General features: G+C 41.1%; 1 protein-coding gene across 1 annotated transcript in view; it reads left to right on the plus strand.

The window, feature by feature from the left end:
- Window positions 1–27,748, plus strand: part of DNAH6 (dynein axonemal heavy chain 6) — a 386,479-nt gene that overhangs the window by 82,850 nt on the left and 275,881 nt on the right. The window contains exons 12-16 of the mRNA XM_040324272.1: window positions 3,283–3,403; window positions 10,981–11,132; window positions 17,666–17,818; window positions 20,031–20,282; window positions 23,668–23,796. Coding sequence (XP_040180206.1) covers window positions 3,283–3,403; window positions 10,981–11,132; window positions 17,666–17,818; window positions 20,031–20,282; window positions 23,668–23,796 — 807 coding nt within the window. The remainder of the gene's footprint in view (window positions 1–3,282; window positions 3,404–10,980; window positions 11,133–17,665; window positions 17,819–20,030; window positions 20,283–23,667; window positions 23,797–27,748) is intronic.

Here is a 27,748-nt window from a genome sequence, read left to right on the forward strand (position 1 = left end):
GAACAGAATATATATTGCAAAACGGGAATGGGTTTGGTTGTGAGCTTATGCAATTAAAAAGCACAAAAACAAAGGTAAACACGCCTATATGCTCCGATAGGAGAGGGAGCTGGGGGAGGTGCTCTCGGAGGAGGAGTGGAGAGCGGTCTGGAGGCAGGCGGCCAAAAGCTCTATTTGCACCCTTTATAAGGAAAATACGTACAAAGTGCTGTTCTTTTGGTACTTGACCCCGGACGTTCTCCATAAGATTTACCCTTCCACCTCTGACCGATGCTGGCGTTGCAACCAAGCCAAGGGCACACTGTTCCATATATATTGGACTTGCCCCCTGATTGTCCCGTTCTGGACTCAGACACGAGAGCTCCTGTCTCGCCTCCTGGATGCGCCCATACCCCTCTCCCTGAAGCTATTTTTACTGGGCCTATCCCAACCTCGCATAGCTAAACCCTACAAGAAACTGTTAAGACACATTACCACAGCTGCAAGGTGCTTGATAGCGCTTCATTGGAAGAAACCAATGCCCCCATCCCAAGAAGCCCTCTATGCTAGGGTCAAGGATGTAGAGCTCATGGAAAAGATGACGGCTAGGATCCGGGACAGGTTGGAGGATCATGATCTTGTCTGGGAGAGGTGGCATGTGGGGGAGGACCCGCCGTGAGCCGATGACAGGTCGCCAAGGTACATTACTACCCCCGACCTTCCTGTCTGCCCCCCCCCTCTTTCCTTTCTCTTCTTTTCCTTTTTCCTTCTCACCTCCCCTTCTCTCCCATCTCCTTCTCCCCACCCCATCCCCTCTTTCTTCTTTCCCTCTTCTTTGATCTCTAGTTGTTTTACATGTTACTGATCTTATAAACAAGTATGAAGCCACTGTGTAAGTACACTAAGCTGGAACTTTGTACCTCCTCTTTTCTCTTACACTTGAAATGCTGCTATATTTTGTATTGACCTTTTACGAAAATAAAAAACTGTTATTTGAAAAAAAAAAAGCACAAAAGTAAATGTATAATCAACCAATGATTACTAGAAAGGAATATCGCTTTCTACGTTTTTTAAGCCTGGCTTATATTGGAATTAAATAGCACACTCTTATGTAATAGCCTTGGGGTCCCGCATCTATAAAAGGATAAGTCCACAGAAAACTGACAGATTTTAAGGGATGTGTGAGAGAAAAGTGTAAAGGGATCTAACAGAGACTTTTTTCGTGGGATTTCTGCTTAAGTCTGAACTTTCGCTTGTCCTCCGGCTCCACTGTACTGTCCACATACTGCAGTGCACTGCACTTCACAGGCTCCTCCACCCTTAGCCTGCTCTGCTCCTGTCCTCATGTTCTGCCATTTAAAAATATCCAGCCGGCGCCGTGTAGCGGGAAATGCGGCTTGCGCATGACATTATCAGGAGGTGGGGGTGGGCCGGGCGGCACGACTCTGGATCGGATCGTCTTAGGGAATTTCGTAGCTGTGCATGCGCATTTCACACCCGCGATGATCGCAGCCATTTTTACTGGCACATTTCCGTTCCTACAGGCTTTTACGTGCTGCCCGTAAATCGATGCGCGGTCTGAGTCTACGCAACTGATATGGTCATTATAATGGAGGTCCCACTATACTTTGGAGATTTTTATTTTGTATTATTCTTAATGCAACAAGAGGTGCTAAAGCATGTAAAGGTCATCTGGAACATCCAAAACTCCCAGGAATTATAATAGAAGATCTCACTGTTGGATTGTTCAAGACATATAAGTGCTAATGGGCTAATGTAGCTTGTTCCTTTAACATCAACTCAGACCTTTGATTTATTCCACTTATGTTGGGTAAAGAAATTTTGTAATATGTCATGTTTTAGTGAAAAAAGGTGAGTTGGTATGTCTTGTATGCATCATTTTTGCTTCACTGTTCTTTTATTGTTTGTCCTATGCAGCCTGTGTAATACGTATCACTAATACACATATACACAGTTATTTACAAGGTTTGTTTCTGAAAAGAAAAGAATATCAGTGGTTTCTGGCAACAGTGGTGTAGGGGCGAAAAAATGGACAGTGGATGAATGAAAACAATCGTTCCCACAACTAAAAGCAAAACAATTTCTATAGGTGACAGAAAATGGGATGCAAATTGAGAAGAATTTGGAAAAAATAAAACAAAGATCTGCACCGGCGCAGCGTATCTGAGATACGCTACGCCGCCGTAACTTACTTGGCTTTGGTTTGAATCCTCAACGAATTTGCGCCGTAAGTTACGGCGGCGTAGTGTATCTCTCGCGGCGTAAGGGCGCGGAATTCAAATGCGGGGGGGTAGGGGGCGTGTTTCATTTAAATGAAGCGCGTCCCCGCGCCGAACGAACTGTGCATGCGCCGTCCCTAAAATTTCCCGCCGTGCATTGCGCTAAATGACGTTGCAAGGACGTCATTGGTTTTGACGTGAACGTAAATGGCGTCCAGCCCCATTCACGGACGACTTACGCAAACAACGTAAAATTTTTAAAATTAGACGCGGGAACGACGGCCATACTTAACATTGAGTACGCCACCATATAGCAGCTTTAACTATACAAACGGAAACGACGTAAAAGAATGCGACGGGCGCTCGTACGTTCGTGGATCGTCGGAAATAGATAATTTGCATACTCAACGCGGAATACGACAGAAAGGCCACCCAGCGACCGCCGGAAAATTGCATCTTAGATCCGACGGCGTACTAAGGCGTACGCCTGTCGGATCTAACACAGATGCTGTCGTATCTTGTTTGGTGGATACCAAAACAAAGATACGACGTGCAAAATTTGAAATTACGCGGTGTATCAACAGATACGCCGGCGTAATTTCTGTGAGGATCTGCCCCTTTGTGTTGGTGATGTAAAAAGTAGAGATTTGGAGCAGCTTGAGTGGAGATGTGGAGTATGAATGTGTGTCGAGTAGAGTACATTTTTAATTTAAGTAATACTGAACATGGATACTTGAAGCTGAATAATAATACTTTACATCTGTGCAGCACAACGATTTATATTTAGTGAAACACTTTAGATGTTCAGTTATTCAGAAAACATGTAATTTCACTTGTAAGAACACTGGCAGCACAGTTAGAATATTTTAAGCATGACCAAATCCTAAACATTTTATATTAGAAAAAATAGATAAATAGGGAATGGCTGTAGCCTGTGAACATAACTTCTTGCTTTGTTTATATGCCAGAGTCTTGCAAAAGTGTGTCATCTAAAATGGCTGTTTAGAGGCAGCAACATTCTATGCTCATGAAAATGTAATTATGTATTTTCTTTGTATCCTAGGAAACTATACAGTCTGCATTTGATACAGCCAGTGTATATGCAAAAACCTTTGAACAGTTTCATTTGTTCTTTAAAGCGAATGAAAGCTTAGATTTGGAAGTGTTAAAAGCTGAAGACCATGGTATGATTTGGATTTTATGTTTAGTCGTCACCTTTTCCTTATTGCCTCTGAACTGCATGACTGTTCATCTCTGGGGTAACATATATAATCCTTTATGTGCTTATATATATGGCCCTAAGTGTGCACTGCACATTTGTCATTTTTTCATTCATGTGCATTGAAGGACACCGGATTCAGAGACCATTGGGTTATATTGCCGTCTACAGTAAGATTTGGACACCAGAAAATACAACAACAATGACCAGCTTGGTATAACCCCTCCCACTCCCGGCATGCCCCACGTTTTTTCTAGTGTTCTAGTAGGATGGATGCCTTTTCGCTACTGAGAAAAGTTTAACTGCTTTTGCTAACCATTTTTTTTTTTTAACTTCAAGATTCTTTTTTTCTTTAGTCAAGACTTCCCTACATGCTATTTGAGCTAGTTTCTGTATTTAACAATCTGGATTGGTGTACCTACAGCAATAGCGGGGAAGGCTGTACCTGGACACCACTGGACTGGATGATTGCAGGGCTTGCCTGGAATGTGATTTTCCACCATTAGGCTCTACAGTGGGGTGCTTTCCAGACCTTTATGTACTGTATTAATTAGTTGTGAATTACTTTCCGGGTCCAGAGCCATGGAACAGCCTGTGACCCCGTCTCTGAAAACTCACTTTGTGGGGAGTATTGGGAGCTTGTACTGTAGTTGCAGACTGTTTTGTCCTATTGAATAGTTTTATTCTAAGAGGATTTCACTGCAGTTATACAAAATTTGATGGGCCATATTGCAACCTGAATTGCTGACTCAAACTGCAGTCTATAAGGGTACTTCCTCACTTTCCCTCTACATCTTTATCCAATGTTTTGGTGACGTATAAGTGCTGCTATTTCTCTAGTATCCCTTAGGCTGCGTACACGTGGTCGGACAAAACCGATGAGAATGGACCGAGGTTCAGTTTCATCGGTCCAAACCGACCGTGTGTATAGCCCATCATTCTGTTGTCCTTCGGTCCAAAATTTTAAAACATGCTTTAAAATCGAACCGATGGCCCACTGCCCGATCGGTCCAAACCGATGGTTAGTACAGAAAGCATCGGTTCAAAACCTGTGCATGTTCAGAATCAAGTCGACGCATGTTTGGAAGCATTGAACTTCGTTTTATTCATCATGTCGTGTGTTTGACGTCACCGCGTTCTGACCCGATCGGTTTTTGGAATGATGGTGTGTACGCACATCAGATCATCAGGCCACTTCAGCGGTGAACCGAAGGAAATGGCCCGTCGGACCATTCTCATCGGTTTGGAACGACCGTGTGTACGCGGCCTAAGAGGTCACTAATCCCAGACATCCTATATGAAGACTGGGAGATTCCTGGCAAACTGTTTACATTTATAAATAAATATCTGGAGATTCTTTCCAAAACCTGCTTTTCTCTAGCAGGCCCTGCACTGCAGCCAAGCCATAGCTGTGATTTTAGTTTGTCAAACGTTTGGGAAATAGACAAAGGCTCATCAGAAGGGATCTCGCTTCCCTTCACACTGACTTCCTAATTGTGGAATGTTCATGCTAACAGCTATTAACTACTTTGTGGACTGGTTAGTGGATATCTCACATCTTATTTCTGATATGTATTTTCCTGTAAGTGAACATGCAGGGAACTCTTAAGTTGAAATGTTGGACTGTGAAGCAGGTGTGCAAAAAACCTTTGCTTCTCAAGCCCTTTGCAGGACAAAGTCTCTTCAGGGATGCCCTGGACACCCTTTTCAAGGATGTTCCTGGTAATAGGGGTACTCATGTACCCTAGGAGAAGCAACCTAGACCTCAAGCCAGGAAGATTCACCCATAAGCCTTTTTGGCCTTTGTGTACATCAAGGATGTCTACTTGCAGATCTCAATTTTTCCTGCTCATACGCAATTTCTTCACTCTTTTGTGGATCCCTAGAACTTACAGTTTGTGGCACTGCCATTCGGCCTGTATTCTATAACCAGGGTGTTCACCAAAATTCAAGCCCCTCTACTAGCCTTGTTATTCTCCCAGGGCATCCCCACTTTGGGATATCTGGACAACCTCCTGTTACGGAAACAGCCACAAACACAAGTTTTGGCTGACAATGTGGACAGTTCTGATTTTGAAAGGGTTCAGTTTCATCTTGAACTTTCAGAAATTAGTTTTCATCACTTGGAGTATGTGGGTCTTTCATATACATAGTTTAAGCCAGCATTTTTATTTCACAAGAGAAACATCAAATGCTCTGCTTCTAGACTCAGACAGTCCATCACTCAACCAAACCTTCACTTCTGCAGTTCTATTGTAATGAGTGATTAACTGAAAACCCTAGTGAAACTTGATTTTGTATTGCATGAGCCTTACACCCAAATGTGTTCCAAGACCTGAGTTACAGGTGGGGAATACAAGATGTGGACCTCTTGGCCTCCAGAACCAACAGCAACTGGACAGCTTTTTCTCCAGGTACAGAGATCCTCTAGTGAAAGCAGGGCTATGGTGGCCATGTGCAATCAGTACAGCCAGATTTATGCCTTTCCTCCTTTTAAACCCCTTTTTCATTTTTTTTTGCACAGAAATGAGATGGAGGGTATTCCTCTGATTCTCATAGCTCTGGACTAGAACAGGGAAATTTGGTACTCTGAACGGATCAGACTTCTGGCAGATGCTCTTTGAACCCTAACCCCAAACTACCATCCTGCTTCATAGTCAGTGACTTTAATGGCATTATGATTTATAGCCTAGGTCTTGTATGACAGGGGCCTCTCCAAATGGGTGATTTCTAAGATGCTAAAAACTAGGATGTTCACTTCCCATAAGGTCTACCATCTTACTTTGAAGACTTCACTTGCTATGAGGAAAAGAAGGTTTTATCCCAGAAAATATTCTGTGAGCTGAATCCTGACTTTTTTTGCAAGTAGGCCTGGATCAGCATTTGGCCTTGAGTATCATCAATAAAAGCACCAAAACACTTGTAATCTTGTTTCAGAAACCACTAGCCTCCCATTCTTTGATTAAGTTCTTTTTACGGGGGGGGGGGGGGGGTGCCCCATGTGCGCTCACCCATCAGTCTGTGGGATTTGAATCTGGCTCTCTCAGCACGTCACCATCACTTTACTGAGGCATGTGTATGACCTGGTGGCTTTGTCCTGTAACAAAATCTTTCTGGTTCTTAAGCAGGGACAAGATGGTGTTGAGGTCTGGAGTCTTTTTCCTTTTTAAGCTGGCTTTTTGTCTTCACTTCAACTGGGACACTGCTATTGTCAAGGAAATCCAATTCATTCCTGTGCTTAAAGAAAAGTGCATGTGCAGAACAGTCCACAAAACTATAGAGTCAGGGCCTTGCGTGCATCTACATGTGCATGTGTGCTTGCCTGTACACATAAGCATGTTAATGAGCATGGGCATGCATGTTTGAATGGACTTTGGCACCCAGTGGCCACTAATTCCAACTTTGGGCTTAAGGTCCTTACAGGTAGCTCTTGGAGGTGCAGGCAGCCCAAAGTTCTGTTCTGTTCTGTCGTGTTGTATGGACTTGTTAGTGGTTTTTTCTATTGTCCACCCGCTGTTGGATGACTTTTAGACATCCCAAAAGTCTAAGAATCATGTGTCTGTCAATTAACTCCAAGAAAGGGATTTTATGGTAAGTACAAAAATCCAAGTTTTCGCTTTTGCTACACCCGAAATAAGAGCAATAATATGGTGATAACGTGGTGCACCTATAGATTTATTCAGCATTCCATCATAATACAGGGCAAATTCCTATTTGTCCACTAATTTGCTGGTTGGAGTACTACTCCTTCAATAAAGAGTGGAGTGGTAAGATTTAGACAAAATGAACTGCTGAAAACTGCGGTTGATTTACTAAAACTGCAGAGAGTAAAATCTGGTGCAGCTCTGCAGAGAAACCAATTAGCGTCTATTTTTTTTGTCAAAAGCTTAATTGACAGAAAAACATACACAGCTGCACCAGATTTTACACTCTCCAAATTTAGTAAATCCACCCCACTGTGTTGTATAATACCACAGACTTAGCTGAGTTACAGCGCACAGTTACTGTTACAGAAGAAGCTCAGGATATGGCAGAGAAGTGGTACCCCTCCTAGGTAAAAGGGTACAATGAAATAACACCAGTTAATCCCTTTACTTGATCTAAAATGCAATTGGGATTAATTGTCCTATATTGTGTTCTTTGTATACAGTTCAGAAGAAAGACTGCAGTTAATTTATTGTTACCTGCAGTTAGATTTACGTTGGTCACACATGGGATTTTCACTAGTAATGCAAACAATACAACGACCATTTGTTACAGCGGGGATTTTTTTTTTGATACCCTGTAGATTTTGTAAATTTGCCCACTTACAAAGAAATTAACTATCTATAATTGTTTTCATAGGTGTATTTTTAATAATAGAGACAGAATATCAATCACAAATCCAGAAAAAAAAACATAAAATGGCTCCAGAAAAAAACGAAATAAAATGGCTCTGATAACACAAATGTGCAGGGAAGCACTGCTGGGCACACACATGTGTGGGGCTCTGATGGGCACACAAATGTGTGTGGGGGGCTCCGATGGGCACACAAATGTGTGGAGGGGCTCTGATGGAGACACCAGTTTGCAGAGATTCTTTGATGGGTGATGGGGACACAAATGTGTGGGGAAACTCTGATAGGGGTAACAAATGGCCCTAATGCACACTCGAAGTTTAACCTGCTGCATGAGGCTACAGCATTTAGCTACAGGTCTAGGATACAGGTGATCCACCCAGCCCCACTTCCAGCAGACTGGAAAATATTATATTTCGCTGCTGAGGATTTATTTATAAATATTTTTTTTCGGACCGCGAGTATGTGTAAAATTTATAATGTAGCCCACAAGTATGTGTAAAATTTATGATGTGGCCCTTGAAATGAGACCCCTGATCTAAAATGATTCAGAGAAGGATTGGTAGAAAGTGCTGTGGTCAGATTAGACCAAAATTGAGCTCTTTGGCATTAACTTGATTTTCCGTGTTTGGAGAAAGATAAAATGCTGACTATGACCCTAAGAACACCATCCCTACAGACCAGCACCAAGGTTGAAATATGATGCTTTGGGCTGTTTCTCTGCTAACGGTGCAGGCTGACTTTGCTGCATTGAGGGGCCATTGGACGGGGCCATGTATTGTAAAATCTTGGTTGAGAACCTTCTTCCCTCAGCCAGAACACTGAAGATGGGTCGTGGATATGTCTTCCAGCATGACAATCACCCAAAACATACCACTAAGGCAACGAAAGAAGTGGTTTAAGAAATAGCACATTAAGGTCATGGAGTGGCCTAGCCAGTCTCCAAACCTTAATCATATAGAAAATGGAAAAATGTGAATCTCACGCCAAATTGATAAAGTGATTAGATTAATATAGTGTGAACCATATAATTAATGATTAATTAATAAGCTGTTCCCCAAAGAAACAGTATACTGAATCAAATAATGTGAACAAAGTGAAAAGTAGGGGGCGCTAGAGTCTAATATTTAAATAAATAGTAATAAATAAATAGATATATAAAATTATAAATGATAAACCAACATTAAGTGAACAAATGATTAAGGAATACATTAAAGTTACGATGATAGACCAGTGATAGAGGTAGTCAATGTCACCACCAATAGACAAATAAATAAATAAAGTCCATTCACATATGTCCGTGTTCAATAGTGCTTGAGCTCAAAAGAAGTGCTTTAGGTTCAGTAATAGGGGTTTCCACCTCCACCAAGACCAGAATTCACCCCAAATGTGCACAAAAAGGATGGCTCCTTACCACAAGGTGTTGACCTATTTAGTTAAAAAGAGGTCAGATAGAGCTTTAGATAATAAGACCGGTACTTCAAAAATCCATGCGCGGCTCTAATTCCCTTGATACAGCCAGACTCCAAATGTCATAGTACCGAACAGAGAGAAAAGGGAGACCACCATAGTATAATACCGTTTGTTTTAAGAAATATAAAACCATACATCGCCAAGTGGCCCCTTACTTTTGTTGGTGCCATAGTCCCGGCACTGAGGCTAAGGAGCGTTGCAATGTTGTGGAGAATGTTCCACGCTGGGGAAGCTGGCGTGCGTTCCAACTCTCGGATCCAGAGAGCCAACGGGACCGGAAGTGCGTGATTGTGCGTAACCAGGCGCCTCTAAAGGCAGTGCCCCCTACCTTTCACTTTGTTCACATATAGAAAATGTATGAAGGGAACTGAAATTTCAATTTATCAAACAACAGCCAAGAAACCTTAAGTATTTAGAGAAGATCTGTGGACCAAAATCCCTCCTGAGATGTGTGCAAACCTGGTAACCAACTACAAGTAACATTTTACTTCTGTGCTTGCCAACGAGGGTTTCTCCACTAAGTACCAAATCATGTTTTATTTGGGGATCAACTTGTTTTACTCACTGAACTGCAACTCAATTTATAACATTTGTATCATGTGTTTTTCCTGGATTTTTGGTTGATATTCTGTTTCTATCATTTAAAATACAGATGTAAACAGGACTGTAAGCTCACCATTTTATTTAGTGACTGGCGCTTTGACTGGCATTCAGAGAGCTTTAACAAAGCATGTCTGAAGCCATGTTTTGAAGCCAGTGTAAACTAGCCCAGTTTGTTTTTCTGTTGGAATCTCCACGTTGAAGCTCCTAGCTCCAACTCTTCATGCCTATTATTATCTTGATATAGGACAGAGCAAGTCAACTCAGCTGCCATTTTGAATTGTTAGGAAATACAATTCATGCTGAATACAGTACAGGGACACTAAATTGAAGCACATTAAGGTCATGGAGTGGCCTAGCCAGTCTCCAGACCTTAATCCTATAGAAAATTTATGGAGAGATTTTAAACTTTGAGTTGCCATGAGATGTGTGTAAACCTGGTCACTAATTACAAGAAACGTCTTATCTCTGTGCTTGCCAACAAGGGTTTCTCCACCAAGTACTATGTCATGTTTTGCTTGGGTATCAAATACTTATTTTACTCACTGAACTGCAATTCCATTTATAACATTTGTATCGTGTATTTTCTGGATTTTTGGTTGATATTCTGTTTCTATCATTTAAAATACACCTATGTTAAAAATAATAGATCCTTCATTTCTTTTTTAAGTGGGCAAACTTACAAAATCTGCAGGGGATCAAATAATTATTTTCCCCACTGTATAATGGGTTAAGGCTTGCATCATTAATGTTGCATGTAACAAAAACTATGCATGGTGACGAACATATCCATGATTACTGCCTCTGATTACCAGAGATGTAATTATAAATGCTAGGGATAGGGTTAGGATCGGGTTCGAAATGCAAAATCATTTTGTGGCCCCCACTTTAAACGTAATAATACTTTGCATAGACTCTTGTTATTCTATAACTAAAACTATGGCATTCTATATGGTTTTAGAATAAACTGACAGAGTAGTATATGCAAGAAATTACCTAGCAAATGTTTTTGCTACCTGGAAATTGTGGCGTAGATTACACAGTTGTTGGGACCTTGTACGATTACTGTATACATATAATGTTATATCCTTACCAATCCAGGTTAAGAAATGCCTGTTTTATTTCCATGTAGGAGTTGATTTCTTTGCAGAACAGCTGAAGAAATACCACAAAGAACACAAGGATGCTATGGCAATCACACAGAAAAGAAACGTGGGATTACTGCTCATAGATGCCAAAAAATTGAAAGAGAAATTAATACCTTCTCCAAAAAGATGTTTAGAGGTAAGAAAACAGGTTGAAATTTCAGAATAATAAAGATTTTTTCTTCATGAAAGTGCATGATCGATATAAAGAAGTCATGCAATAGTACAGTGGCCATGAGGCCCTGGGTCAAAATGTGAACTAGTGTGCTGTTATATCACATCCAAAAACCTCCAACTGTCCAATTCTTGAGCATCTACTGGGTAAAAAACATGCCATTCTTCAACACATAAAAGATCTTAAAGCAGAGTTCCAGTCCCCATAATCAATTATTTTTAAAAGCTCCGCCCGTGATTGTTATTACTTGTAAATTTAAATTAGAATACTTTTAGAACAGTATTCATTCTGATTTGTCTTAAATCTTTAAAAATGTACCTGATCTTGGAAGCAGGCAAGTGGCCATCTATGATATGGGCATCTGAAGCCCGCTTGTACCTCTTTCCAGGATTCGGTGCAGTTGGCTAACCAGCATGCACCTCCCGATCTCACGCCTGTGCAGTAATGACATAGCATGATGCAGTTGATTGCAGGCATGTCATGTTGTATTCAAATACCGCAAGATTTCATCAAGCTTCCTAAAGACTCCTGGGATAGATGGCACAGATATCCCAGGAGTCAATGGGAATCGCCTAATGACATCATTGCCTAGGCTGCTGGGACAGGAAGTGCTGCCCGAAGATATATAAAAAGGGTATTTAGAACCCAAAAAAATAATTTCCAACTAGCACTGTACACCAGGGGGGCATTGGAAAATTGGAGGTTTAAAAAAAAGACTGGAACTCTACTTTAAGGAGTACACTGGTAGACTGAAAAATCCAGCAAACTTCCAGCTGCATTCAGTTTTAATTCTTCTGAGCTGCTTTTGATTTTGCATGTCCATCAGCTTGTATATGGAGAAAAGCAGTTCTCCAATGAACAAAAGTTCAAAAGTTCTAAGGCCTCATTCGCACAGGCCTCCTTCATTTTTTTTTTAAATCTAAACAAAGGAGAATTAATCGAAGAACTAGTGTTTGTTTTATGTTTATATGCAAAATGTACACACATCTATATGTGTTTGCATATAACTCTGTATACATGCATTTAGGTGTTCCATACAGACTTTTCTCTCCAAACCAGGGATGGACTGGCCATTGGGACTACAGGGAGTTTCCCGGTGGGCCAATGGCTCAGTGGGCCGGCTTCAGTGACAGCGGACCGCCGCCCCCTCTGCTCCTCTGTCTCTCCCTTTCCTCAGCGCTCACCTCTTTTCCCTCCCTACAGCGCTCACCTGGGGGGAACAAAGAAGCAGGAGGAGGACCAGAGGAGCAGGGGGGACGACAGAGGAGCATGGGGGAGGGGACAGACAGCTGACTCAACAGCTATGGCCCGGGAGTTTCTCACTTCTGCCTAATATTGTCCCATAAGGGGGGGCACCGAACTGATTCTTTGCCCCGGGTGAAATAATGTCTAGCTTCCCCACTGGTACTGTCTATAAGAATACCACTACCAGCTGTTCTACTCTAATAAAGTAGAACGGCTAGTGGCTAGTGAAGGGGGAGAGGGGGCTTGGGTGGCCAGGGGAGGTGCGGGAGTTGTCCAGCCGCCATGGGAGAACCTGTCAAAGTGGGCCAGTCTGGATGAAGTCCAGGGCCAAATTTTTGTCCCAGTCCAGCCCTGCTCCAAAATATGTGTCTACATGCATTTATGTGCATTAAGTGCCGGTTCACACTAGCGCGATGCAGGAACCAGCACGATTCCAGTGACAGTTCCCGCATTGCTTAGGAATCACAGGCAGTTCATACTGACCTATGCAAACCGCTACGGGTGTCAATAGAAAGTTAATGATACCCCCAGATCAGTTTGCATATCACAGTGCGAACTGTCAAATGGTGCAGGAATCAGATCACATGGGTGTGAACACCCATGCAATCTGATTCCAGTGCGGACCAAAAAAAAGGTCCTGCACCACTTTAGTGTGAATGCAATGCAAATTTAGCAATACAATCTGTATGACTGAATTCACATTGTTTAGACATCGCATGTGATCTGCACAGCAGTGCGGTGCGAATCACATACAAAGTCTAACATCGCACCATATGATCCCAAACTTAGGTACACTTATAGTATGCCCCTGGACGATCAGATTTATAGTTTGTCTAATTAAAATTAAACTAATTACACCTGAATGCAAGTAAACACATAGTGGGCATTATGCCATTTTAAACATTACACACATGTACAGTATATGGCCCGGATTCAGAGACAGCGGCGTATTTTTGTGCGGGCGTAGCGCATCTCTGAGAGGCAAGAGTAGTATTCACAAAGCACTTGCTCCCTAAGTTACGTCAGCGTAGCGTAAATGGGCCGGCGTAAGCCCGTCTAATTCAAATTAGGAAGGTAGTGGGCGTGTTGTATTAAAATTAGCCGTGACCCCATGTAAATGAATTCCCAAAACGAACGGCGCATGTGCGCGCATGCTCAGAATCACGTCACATATACTCCCTAAGATACGTCGGCTCAATGCTTTTGACGTGAACTCAACCTAAGCCCAGCCCCATTCACGTACGACTTACGCAAACAACGTAAAATCCGAAGGCTGTTCCGACGTCTATACCCTAACATGACTTACCCCTGCTTTATGAGGGATAACTATACGCCGGACGTACGCCTTACGTAAACGGCGTAGCTTACTGCGACGGGCGCAAGTACGTTCGTGAATCGGCGTATCTAGGTCATTTACATATTCGACTTGTAAATCAATGGAAGCGCCCCTAGCAGCCAGCGTAAATATGCACCCAAGATACGACGGCGTAGGAGACTTACGTCGGTCGGATGGAGCCAGAATTCAGGCGTATCTGGTTTCAAGAATACGGCGCATAGATACGACGCGCATCCTAGAACTTACGCGGCGTATCAACAGATACGTCGGCGTAAGTTCTCTCTGAATCTGGCCCTATGTGTTTAAAAATGACCTATAAATGCACACATACAGTATCTCACAAAGTGAGTACACTCCTTAAATTTTTGTGAATATTTTATTATATCTTTTCATGTGACAACACTGAAGAAATTGCACTTTGCTACAATGTAAAGTAGTGAGTGTACAGCTTGTATAACAGTATAAATTAGCTGTCCCCTCAAAACTACGCAACACACAGTCATTAATGTCTAAACCAATGGCAACAAAATTGAGTACACTCCTAAGTGAAAATGCCCAGATTGGGCCCAATTATTTTCCCTCCCTGGTGTCACGTGACTTTTTAGTTTTAAAAGGTCTCAGGTGTGAATGGGGAGCGTGTGTGAAATTTGGTGTTATTGCTCTCACTCTCATACTGGTCACTGGAAGTTCAACATGGCACTTCATAGTTACATAGTTAGTCAGGTTGAAAAAAGTCCATCTAGTTCAACCATAAAAAAAGTAAAAAATATCGTACAATCCCATATACCCAATTCTATACCCACGGTTGACCCAGTGGAAGGCAAAAAACCCCAGCAGAGCATGATCCAATTTGCTACAACAGGGGAAAAAATTCCTTCCTGATCCCCCGAGAGGCAATTGGATTTTCCCTGGATCAACTTTACCTATAAATGTCAGTACTCAGTTATATTATGTACATTTAGGAAAGTATCCAGGCCTTTATTAAAGCAATCTACTGAGCTGGCCAGAACCACCTCTGACGGGAGTCTATTCTATATTCACAGCTCTTAGGCCGAGTACTCACGAGCAGACATGTCCGATGAAACCGGTCCGCGGACCGTTTTCATCGGACATGTCTGCCCGGGGACTTCTGTTTGATGGCTGTACACACCATCGAACAGAATTCCGCGCGTAAACAATACGCGGGGCGTGTCCGCGGTGTCGCCGCGTCGATGACGCGGTGTCGCCGCGACAATGACGCGGCGACGTGGGCGGGCCTGCCTTTTAAATGCTTCCACGCATGCGTCGAAGTCATTCGACGCATGCAAGGGACGGCGGGCGGCCGGACATGTACGGTAGGTCTGTACAGACGACCGTACATGTCGGGGGGACAGGTTTCCAGCGGACTGTTTTAAAGCAAGTCCAGGAAACAGTTGTCCGCTGGAAACCTGTCTGATCCGCCCGAAAATGGTCCGCTCGGGCCTACACACGGCCAAACATGTCTGCTGAAACTGGTCCGCGGACCAGTTTCAGCAGACATGTTTGGTCGTGAGTACGGGGCCTTACTGTGAAGAAACCTTTCCGTATTTGGAGATGAAATCTTTTTTCCTCTAGACGTAAAGAGTGCCCCCTGTGTCATCTGTGTTGACCGTAAAGTAAATAACTCAACACCAAGTTCACTATATGGACCCCTTATATATTTGTACATGTTGATCATATCCCCCCTTATTCTCCTCTTCTCAAGAGTAAATACATTCAGTTCCTCTAATCTTTCCTCATAGCTGAGTTCCTCCATGCCTCTTATCAGTTTGGTTGCCCTTTTCTGCACTTTCTCCAGTTCCCCAATATCCCTTTTGAGAACTGGTGCCCAAAACTGAACTTCATGCCAAAGACCTCTCTGTGTATCTGAAAAAAAGAATTGTTGCTCTACATAAAGATGGCCTAGGCTATAAGAAGATTGCCAAGACTCTGAAACTGAGCTGCAGCACAGTGGCCATTCCATACAGTGGTTTAACCCTCCTGGCTCGGGGTGGAATTTCAGGACCAAAAGCAGTAACACAAGACAGACTCAGGACCGCCTCGCAGAGTCCACAGGCACAAGTTACTTACCTTGTCCCTGGATCCTGCGATGCCGCCCCGCTGTGTGATCGAGCGGTGTCCTCCTCGCTCGATTTACAGTGCCGAGTGCCGCTGAGCTCCGTTCCCTGCGACGTTACGACGCACGGGGGCGGAGATCGGTGCCAAATTTAAAAAAGTAAATAAACTCAATACATATAGTATACTTTAATCTTATAGATTACAGTACTGTATGTAAAAAATACACACCCCCTTTGTTCCTAGTGGTCTGCCCAGTGTCCTACATGCACTTTTATGTAATAAAAACTGTTCTTTCTGCCTGGAAACTGGAGATTGTCCATAGTAACCAAAAAGTGTCCCTTTATGGCAAAAGTGGTTTTAGACCAGCTAAAAAACAGCGATAATAAATTAGAATCACTTGTAGAATTGAGCGATAGTAATTTGTGGGGAAATTCGTAATCAAAAAATTAAAAGTAATAATTTTTATTATTATTATTATATTATTTGTTATAATTATTTATATTTATTTATTGTATTATAATTTATGATTTTGTGTTTCAAATTTTATTATACCCGGGATGTCTACTAGACTCTGGTTTGGACAGATTTAAGTGAGTTATTTCTAAGAATTACAGGCCTACAATATAAAACGCCAAATTTCCATACAAAATAATGGTACCACTTTCAGCACCTAAAATCAGAATTAATCATACCGCCAGGGAGGTTAACAGGACAGGTTGCACCCAGAACAGGCCTCGCCATGTTTGTCTTTGAGATATAGATGTATGAGTGCTGCCAGCATTGCTGCAGAGGTTGAAGGGGTGGGGGGTCAGTCTGTCAGTGCTCAGACCATATGCCGCACACTGCATCAAATTGGTCTGCATGGCTGTTGTCCCAGAAGGAAGCCTCTTCTAAAGATGATGCACAAGAAAGCCCGCAAACAGTTTGCTGAAGACAAGCAGACAAGTGGCACCAATTACTGGAATTACTGCGTGTGTGGCGGCAACCAGGTTAGGAGTACAAAGACAAGTGTGTCTTGCCTACAGTCAAGCATGGTGGTGGGAGTGTCATGGTCTGGGGCTGCATGAGTGCTGCCGGCACTGGGGAGCTACAGTTCATTGAGGGAACCATGAATGCCAACATGTACTGTGACATACTGAAGCAGAACATGATCCCCTCCCTTCTGAGACTGGACCACAGGGCAGTATTCCAACATGATAATGACCCCAAACACTTCAAGACGTCCACTGCCTTGCTAAAGAAGCTGAGGGTAAAGGTGATGGACTGGCCAAGCATGTCTCCAGACCTAAACCCTATTGAGCATCTGTAGGGCATCCTCAAACGGAAGGTGGAAGAGCGCAATGTCTCTAACATCCACCAGCTCCGTGATGTCATCATGAAGGAGTGAAAGAGGCTCCAGTGGCAACCTGTGAAGCTCTGGGGAACCCCATGCCCAAGAGGGTTAAGGCAGTGCTGGAAATGTTTTTTTCCCAATTTGGACCTTTTCATTTAGGGGTGTACTCACTTTTGTTGCCATTTACATTGTAGAAAAGTGTAATTTCTTCAGTGTTGTCACAAGATATAATAAAATATTCACAAAAATGTGAGGGGTATTTAAAATATAAGATGATCATACAGCTGCCAAGTAAAGGTGTGATTGTGATTTGGTCCCCTAACCTCATGGACTTGGGGCCATTTGTATCCTCTGCAACCCCTTTAGCTACAGCCTTGCATTTGCTTTGGGCAGATTTAAATAGGAGTTGCAGGGATGCTGTAAAAGTGAATGTATGCCTTTTATTGACTACCATAGTTTGTTTGCATTCCCCACACCTGCTGACATTACTGTTTTATCTCTTCCCAGGCAATTAATGAGATTTTACCTGTCCTGGCTAAGAAAAAGATGGATGCCATCATAGCCGAAGCTCAAGATGCCAAGTTCAAGCTTGAATTTTTTCCTTCTACAACTCTAGATTATGTAAATACTTTGACTTTCTTGGATGAGATTCAAGAACGGGTAAGTACTTTCGAAACCCATGTCAAAGAGAACAGAGTTGGGATTATGTTCCATTTTATACAATTTCTGATGTGAAGTGTACATTTTATTCTTCAAACATATTACTTGCCTACAGTAGCACAATCAACTTAACATCTAAACAGAGACTAAACTAATAGGTTAACTCACAAGTCTTTAATCTATATGTTATTTTCCCAAAAGCTAGTAATTTCAGTAAATATTACCAGTATGTGCCTTGTTGCTTTGTGAATTCACCTTTAAATGTGTAACTGTAGATCTGCATGGTTGGATAGAGTAAGGAAGGGTTAAAAGTAGCGATGCACCAATACCATTTTTTTTTTTTAGAAGTATGAGTGACGATTTTTTTCTCTTTAGTACTCGCCAATACCAATTACCGATACCTATCGTAACTGTTTTGTTTATACTTCGGCTGTCAGAAATGGTACAAAGCATTGAAAAGTTATATACAAATGAAATACATATTTTTTTTAAATGTTGCACTTTTTTTTATGTGAAACCTGTAAATATATGTTATGCCGCGTAAACACAACCATTTTTAATGTCCTAGAAAAAACGTTTTTCTCGACGTGATTCTTGTCAAGCCTGCCTTGCATACACACAATCGTGAAAAAAAAAGGCTTGAGCAAAGCGTGGTGATGTACAACACTTACGACAGCACTATAAAGGGGAAGTTCCATTCAGATGGCGCCACCCTTTGGGCTGCTTTTGCTGATTTCGTGTTAGTAAAAATTTGGTGAGAGACGATTCACGCTTTTCAGTCTTCGTGCTTTTTAGTCTGTTACAGCGTGACGAATGTGCTATCTCCATTACAAACGCTAGTTTAACCAGAACGGGTGCTCCCGTCTCATAACTTGCTTGTGAGAATGCGTGTTTTTTACTGTCATTAAAGCCTCTACACGACCATTTTTCACTACGTGAAAAACGACAACGTGAAAAATTAGAGCTTGTTCTAAATTTTTAATGGCCATTTTTCACATCGAGAAAAATTCTCTGGAGCCTACACACGATCGTTTTTAATGACCATTTAAAAAAATGGCATTTTTCACTTCGTGAAAAATGGTCGTGTGTACGCAGCTTAAAAGTTGTAAATATATCAATGAACAAAGCAAACAAAAAAATAGTTTTAATTATTGATAGTTTATAAAAACAAAAATCATCAGGAAAATAATATTTAAATGGAGGAGAATAAGGAGTTAATTAAGGGCGATTCGAGTACATTGAACGATTAAAAGGTGGGTAAACAGAGGAACATTTATAATAAAAGAATTAAAAAATATTTACTTGACAGGTTGCTTTAAACTGCCTTCATCTGCAGATCGAATTTCATTCCTTTGACCTGTAGATGCAAAAAACAGTAAGATACAAAAAGAAACAATGTTTCTTTTTGTCTCTTGGCTGAGCGGCTGAGCAATGTTGTTGATAAACATTGCCCGGCTGTTTTTTTTTTGACGGCTCCAATTGCAAGGACTTCAGTTTACACTTCAGCTGTCAACAGTCCCACTCCTTAACAAGCAATAATTGCCGTTTTGTTTATTTTTTGACATTTCAGCTGTCAGTGGGTGAATTCCACTGTCAGCTTAAAGAACTGAGACTGAAAGTATTGGTTTCAGGTATCAGAGCATTTGCATGAGTTCCGATACCCATACAACTGCTTTTTATCGGCCCCAATAGCGATACCACTATCGGTGCAACCCTAGTTAAAACTCCTGTGAGGATATTTTTTTGCTGTCTGTGTACCATTAGGGAAATTTTATTTCTACAGACAGTTGTCACTGCAATAGGTGTCCCTCTTGAAAGATTTCCCCTTACTTTTTGTTCTGGGACTACTTTTAATTTCTCCCCAGTTTTTTTCTCAATGACATCAGTCATTTGGCACACACATAAACAATATAAAACATATACATAAAAGCAACATTTTTAAAACATTAGAATGAAGTAGAGAAAAATCACAATGAAAAGAATATATCAATCAGAAGACATGTGACACATATTTCTTTGGATGAAAAACTGGCATTGACAGCAAGGGTAAATGTACAAGAATGTAGTTTTATAGTTATATCACCTGTCCATTCACTTTAGAGAAAAAAGCACTTAAAAAGAAATGTAAAATGTATACACTTTCTCACTAGCAGTAAGTACCATGGATGCGTTTCAAATAAAAACACATAACTGATTGTTATTCCTCTTATAGGTTGATGTTCTTGAAGAAGAGTCAAATGTTATATCGCAGATGTATCAGCTCATTGAAAGCTATCACGTTCCTACACCTCCAGAAGATTTTGCAGTGTTTGCTACACTGAAACCTTCAGTCATGGCCGTTCGAAATGCCATTGACAAGTCTGTAGGTGAGAGAGATGGCAGCATTGAGAAATTCTGCCGTTCTTTAGATAAAGACATTGCAGAACTAAACAAAGACGTAAAGGATGTCAAGCAGCAGTCACAGGTAAGAGTCACAATTTTTTAATTAAATAAGCTGAGATATTTCATTTTTGCATTCATACCATATGTATGTTTTTTTCCTCTCCAACTACAAGAAAAATAATTCACTTGTATTGTCAGAAAAAAACAACATTAACCACTTAAGGACCGGAAGGACCAGGCTATCTTTTGCGATACGGCACTGCCACGCTTTAACTGACAATTGCGAGGTTGTGCGATGATATACTCAAACAAAATGTATGTCCTTTTTTTCCCACAAATAGAGCTTTCTTTTGGTGGTATTTGATCACCTCTGTGGTCTTTATTTTTTGCGCTATAAACAAAAAAAGACTGACAATTTAGAAAAATGTTTTTTTTTTACTTTTTGCTATAATAAATATCCCAATTGAAAAAAAAAACACATTTCTTCCTCAGTTTAGGCTGATATGTATTCTTCTACATAAATGGCATTTTTACTATTAATTTTATTTTTTACTCAGTGATTTTTAGTGGTACTGCGATATTGCGGCATACAGATCAGACACTTTTGACACTTTTTTGGGACCATTGACATTTATACAGTGATCAGAGCTTAAAATAGCCACTGATTACTGTATAAATGTCATTGGCAGAGAAGGGGTTAACACTTAGGGGCGATCAAGGGGTTAAATGTGTGTCCTAGGAAATGTTTCTAACTGTGGGGAGATGGGACTGCGTGGAGGAGGAGACTGATTGCTGTTCCTAATCAGTAGGAACAACAGATCTGTCTCCTCTCTCCTCATAGAACCGAGATCTGTCTGTTTACATTGACAGATCTCAGTTTTGTCTCTCTCAGGAGCAATTACAGGTGCCCGGTGGGCATGGCAGCCACCGGCACGCACATCGGCTCTATTGTGCGCACGTGCGCCCCTGAAGCTCTTAAAGTGGCCGACATACCATGAGGGTGATTCGCACAGGGGAGCCAACCTGCCGCATTATAAGTACGGTGGCTTATTCTTAACTGGTTAATCAGCTGTATTATTTCAAGATAAATTTTAAGCTGAATTTCGGGCACACTGAAAAAATAAATAAAGAAATGAACTTCCTACTTCAGCACCTTAGGAAAAATAGATTTTTTTTTTTTACAATATACCTGGATATCTTCTTCATAGAGATATTTTGTATTTATTTCTGCCTTTAGTCTTTTTAGTAGCAGCTGTTGTATGTTAGGGGCTGAAATACAATCCTACATGTCTTCCTATGCAAGTAGGTCCTACGCCCTACCAAACTTCTGTTACTGCAGTGGTGGTAGCAGAGTTCTACTCTTCCATGTAATCACCCACAATGCTGTCCCACCTGCCATTCTGCTTGTTCCCACTGATCTCTCTGCTCTTCTGTCATTTGTTACTCTGCTGCCTTGTTGGGAGCTGTATGCATCCTGTGTTGCTAAGAACAGGACACTGAACATTCAGGCAGGGCAGAAGAGGCTGGAGGAGAAAGTAGCTAAGCGTCAGAGGCAGCATTGTGGATGGTGACAGGGAAGCATTGAACTTTCCTGTTATAGCTACAGCTGTATGATAGCCCCTACAGGTAGGACCACCAGAGTTATGAAGAATAGAGTGGTGCTGGGCAAAGCTGCGTACACCCTGCTGGAACCTACACTTTTAATTTTCCTATTACAGGTAGCGCTGATGTGGTGATATCAGTACTGTCTAGTTTGAATCTCAAGGGGGTGGTGAGGTAAATAGTCACCTTACTGATAGCAAGCAAACAGCAGTTATATACCTTTACAGCAAATAGGAGTCTTTTCAAGTAAAAAAAACTATTTAGAAATGTTATAAAGGACAGGAACACGTTAAGATGAAAACAGACCATGATATGTCAAAGATTTGTTGTGCCTAGAATTTAGCTTTAAATTAACAATATATTATATAACATGAATTAAAATACTCTCTTAAAAGTAAAAAAAAAACATTAGACAAATTTTAGTCAATCGTTGCCTATTAGGTAGATTCAGGTAGATGTGCCTACACTTACGGCGGCGTAGCTTAGCGTGTTTAGGCTACGCCGCCGTAAGTTAGCTAGGCAAGTTCATGATTCACAATGTACTTGCCTGCTAAGTTACGGCGGCGTAGCCTAAAGAGGGCGGGCGTAAGGGCGCCGAATTCAAATGTGTGTAAGGGGGGCGTGTTTTATGTTAATAAGGCTTGACCTTCCTTTTTTGACATTTTTTCTACTGCGCATGTGCCGGGCGCCTACATTTCCCAGTGTGCATTGCGGCTAAGTACACCGCACAGGCCTATTGATTTCGACGTGGACGTAAACGACGTAAATCGCTATTCGCGGACGACTTACGCAAACGACGTAAACATTTTGAATCTCGAAGCGGGAACGGCGGCCATACTTTAACATTACTATTCCATCTAATAGATGGAATAACTTTAGGCCTGATAATGGCTTACGAAAACGGCGTAAATGTACTGCGGCGGCCGGGCGTACGTTCGTGAATCGGCGTATCTACTAATTTACATAATCTACGCCGGCCGCAATGGAAGCGCCACCTTGCGGCCAGCCTCAATACTGCAACCTAAGATAGGACGGCGCAAGCCGCCGTATCTTAGATATGTTTAAGCGTATCTCTGTTTTAGCATACACTTAAACATAAGTCGGCGTAGATTCTGAGTTAGGTCGGCTTATCTACTGATAAGCCGCCCTAACTCTTACTGAATCTACCTATTTGTCTTTAGCCCAATTTTTTTTATCTGACATGCTGCACCAAAGGTTTAAAGATTAGATCAAGTTGTGGTCTGACTTTTTTGGACTGTAGAGCCTAGACTTCTAGGAAAGTAACTAAAGTTGATTCAGTGAATGAAAAGTATCACTGTTATGTCGCGTACACACGATCGGAAATTCCGACAAGAAAACCGTGGATTTTTTTCAGACGGAATTTTGGCTCAAACTTGTGTTGCATACACACGGTCACACAAATGTTGTCTGAAATTCCGACCGTCAAGAACGCGGAGACGTACAACACTACAACGAGCCGAGAAAAATGAAATGCAATGATTCCGAGCATGCGTCTAATTGATTCAGAACATGCATGTTTTTTTGTGCGTTGGAATTGCATACAGATGATCGGAATTTCCGACAAGAACATTTTTTTCGTCGGAAAATTTGAGAACCAGCTCTAACATTTTTGCTGTCGAAAATTCATACAGAAAAAGTCAGATGGGACCTACACACGGTCGGAATTTCCAACCAAAAGCTCACATCAAACTTTTCTTGTCGGAAATTCTGACCGTGTGTACGCGGCATTACATGCATACTAATTTTCAGTTATACATCAAGAAAAAAATCTGAAAAACACAGTAATGATGGGATCCCTGTGATTGAAGCCAACAAATCTTAAATGTGTGTTTACTATTTTACAGGACCCACAGATATTGGATATTACTGCTGATCAAACAAAAATTAAACAAATACTCACAGACTTGCAGATCATTTTGGACGAATTACAGAAACATGCATTTCAGTACAAAACTTATCAAAAGAATTTTAAGGTAAGGTTAATGATACTGGTTTCCCATGCATATTTATAATACACGTTATTATATTGATTCCAAATATGAGATATTTGTATTAATACTTACCAAATTATCTTAGGTTCACCTTACTAATTTTGATGCATATGGCATGCGTCAAAGTTTTCTGCCATAATTGCAAATTTTTTGGTGGTGTTCCAGGATTTATTGCATCCATTTCTTTCCTTATTTCTTTTTTATATTTGCACTGGTTTCTGATAGGACCTTTGCCTATGTCATTAAATGGGATAACTCAGGACCACTTAATATTGTATCTGAGCTTAAACCTGTATTTTTAATGAAAGCTGCTAAACTAATTACATAAATAAAATGAAGACATAGCTTCAAAATGAATAAACAGCTTCTCTTTCTGTTGCTCCTGCCTGTTGGCCCATCACTTTGATGGGTGGCATTATTGTCCAATACAACAATGTGTTTGGTAGTGTAGGTGGACCTTCATCAGGAATGTTGGAATATACACATTAAATCTCGCTGGGCTTTTTGGCTCCTATCAGCTCACAAAAACATTTATGCCCTGTACACAAGATCGGTCCATCCGATGAAAACAGACTGATGGATTTTTTCATCATTTATCCAATGAAGCTAACCATCGGTTAAAAAAACGATCGTTTCAGAACGCGGTGACGTAAAACACAACGACGTGCTGAGAAAAATGAAGTTCAATGCTTCTGAGCATGCGTCGACTTGATTCTGAACATGCATGGATTTTTAACCGATGGACGTGCCCACAGACGATCGTTTTTTTCTATCAGATAGTTAACCATCAGATAATTTTAAAACAAGTTCCTAGTTTTTTAACCGATGGATAAAAAACCGATGGGGCCCCCACACGATCGGTTAGTCTGATGAAAACGGTCCATCAGACCGTTTTCATCAGACAAACCGATCGTGTGTACGCAGCATTAAAGTTATTGTCTCTTTAACCTACTTGCATTTTATTAATAGGATGAGTTAATCAACTTTGAGATAATGGCAGGTTTACTTTAGGCATTTGATGAGAACTACCTGTATTTTCTTGTTAACGTTAGCTATAATCGTCCATGTATCATACTCATATGGAACACAACAGTTCTCACTGGACTTAAAGCGGTGGTTCACCCTAGAATGCAAGTTTCTACCATGAAATACAGCATAGTAGCGTGAGCTACAGTATGCCTTTATTTTATTTTTTTGCGCCGTACTCACTCTTTAATCCCGGAGATACGTTTTAGACTCCCCGCGGGGAATGGGCGTTCCTAGTCAGAGGGGACAATGATTGACGGCCAGCTATGGCGCTTCACGCTTCCCGAGTAGGACTCGTCTCTTCACGGCGCTTTACGGCGCCTGCGCACAGACTAGGAGCTGACTGCGCAGGCGCCGTGAAGAGCCAAGTCCTATTTCGGCTATTTCCGTGAAGCGTGACGCGCCATAGCCGGCCGTCAATCATGTTCCCTCTGCATAGGAACGCCTACTAGACTGAAACTTATCTCCGGGATTAAACAGTGAGTACGGCGCAAAAAAATAAAATAAAGGCTCGCGCTAGTATGCTAGATGGCATGTTAAAACATTTTTTTTTTTAGGGTGAACTCCCGCTTTAAATATCTCCACTTTGAACAGGGCCAACCAGAATAATAATGAACATAAAAAATGTATTTCCCGAAAAACTTAATTACAATTAAACGTATGCCTTTTTTTGATATAATTACAACATGATCCCATGGGCACGTGTATAAGCTGCAAAAAGTATGAAAACAAATTTAAAGGAACCATATCATGGTATATTATCCAAACAAATAACATTACAAATGCACTAAACCCTACGTTGAAAACAGATAATGACTATTTTCCTGCTTCTGTGTTAAAGATATAAACAATATACCAGTGGTTCTCTAGGTTCATACTCACAAAAATATGTAGTACAGCCAAAATAAACATGTTAAAGTTATATATACTAAGCAGCTGAACACAAAAGGGTCTTCTTTTCTACTTTTGATGTGGAGGACTGTAAGTTTAGTAGCGCCGGTATTGCAATTAGGCTATTCCTTAACTAGAAATACCCTCTGCCGATTGAGGGAACTTGAAGATTTGAAGTGCAGTAGACAAACAGCATCAAAAAGGTCAAATCAATATGAAATGAGATGCAAATGAATATCTTCTGTTATCAGTTGATAGCAATTAACTTGTTATATAAGATAACTTGCACCTAATTACCTTGTTCATTCACCTATTTAGTGTCATCTGTACAGAGCAAAAGGCAAAGGGGATTAGCCATTATTTTGACTCTTTTTGGTTTGTGGATTCATTTGAATTTGAACTATTGCAATTTGTAAATGTTTTTTTTCCCATAAAACCAGTTAATGTTTAGCCTGATACATTTGTTGAATGTAGCTGTATCACAATAATTTTACTTTGGGATTATTAAAGTATTCCAAATCTGAATCTGAAAATATGATAAAATGAGGAAAGCGTTCCCTTGCTTGCTATAAATGTAAATATGAAACATTTATATGCAGTATTTGATATTTTTTTGACTAATAAAATTAAATGCTTTTTTAAAACTGTAATTTTTGCTATGTGATAAACAAATTATATACAAAATCAGCACCAAAACTGCTGATTTTTTTTGGTAACAAATTTGTATTAAATATATATGATAAGATCTCACACATTCACCATATGCACACCCTTTTATTAGATAAAAATGCATTAAAGTGGATGTAAACTCTCACATATACCCAGTGAAGTGAACAGCCTCAGATGATACACAGGGATAAATCAAATCCCCCTACATAAGTTTAAATGTATATCTGCTGTCGTCAACTTGCTACATTCTTTAGAATTCTTACATCGGGTTAGAATTCTCACTTCCTCATTCAGCAGTATGAGTTGATTCTTGGCTTACACTGGGAGACAGCTGATTGGAGAAAAGGCACACAGCCACACTCCACATAGGCAGAAGAACAAAGATACTTTCAGAGCTGTGCTGTGACAAGACAAGCTCTCTGCTAATCTAAATATAGCAACCTCCCACGACACACATTTCCAGCTGCTTTTATCTCCCGTCTCAGAGAACTTGCCAGTAGTTATCATGCTGATAACAGAGAAACGAAACAGGAGAAAGACACGGGACTTAGTGCTTTGGAGAGAGATAAGAAAACACTACAGATATATGTGCCTAGGTCAGATTTTATTAATTAGGTTTACATCCACTTTAATAGTCTTTGTGCTATTGCAAACTGACAGGTAAAAGATAAGTGAACCTCTGTGATTAAAAAATTACCGTACTTCTCTTGGCTGTCCATCATAAGCTAGCCTCATAAATATATAACCACTTTCCTGTTTTCCACCCCAATTTCCTACTCAATCCCCTACTCCTATTCATTCATATATTTCTTTCTTTTTTTATAGAGTTGTCCCTCTCTTTTCTTCTATTATCTATACTTACAGTACTTAATGTAATTGTAAAGTCTTGTCTTTTACCTAGTTAAAAATAACAAGCGTATCATACATACCTGCTCTGTGCAGTGGATTTGCAAAGAGCAGCCCCGATCCTTCTCTTCTCGTGTCCATCTTCGGTGCTCCTGACCCCTCCCTCCTGTTGAGTGCCCCCACAACAAACAGCTTTCTAGGGGGGCACCCGAGCCGAGTCACAGCTCCCTGTGTCCATTTAGACATGGAGTCTTGGCCTAATCCTGCCCCCTTTCTCTCCTCATTGGCTGATTGACTTTGATTGGCAGAAGCGGGAGCCAATGGCACTGCGCTGCTATCTCAGCCAATGAGGAGGGGAGTCCCGGGCAGCTGAGACAATCCTACAACATCGCTATATCTAGATGGACCTCAGGTAAGTATTAAGGGGCTGAGAGGGGTTGCTGCATACAGAAGGTCTTTTATCCTAATGCATAGAATGCATTAATATAAAAAAAAATTCTGC

Source organism: Rana temporaria, chromosome 1 (genome assembly GCF_905171775.1).
Source record: "Rana temporaria chromosome 1, aRanTem1.1, whole genome shotgun sequence".
Taxonomy (NCBI): domain Eukaryota; kingdom Metazoa; phylum Chordata; class Amphibia; order Anura; family Ranidae; genus Rana; species Rana temporaria.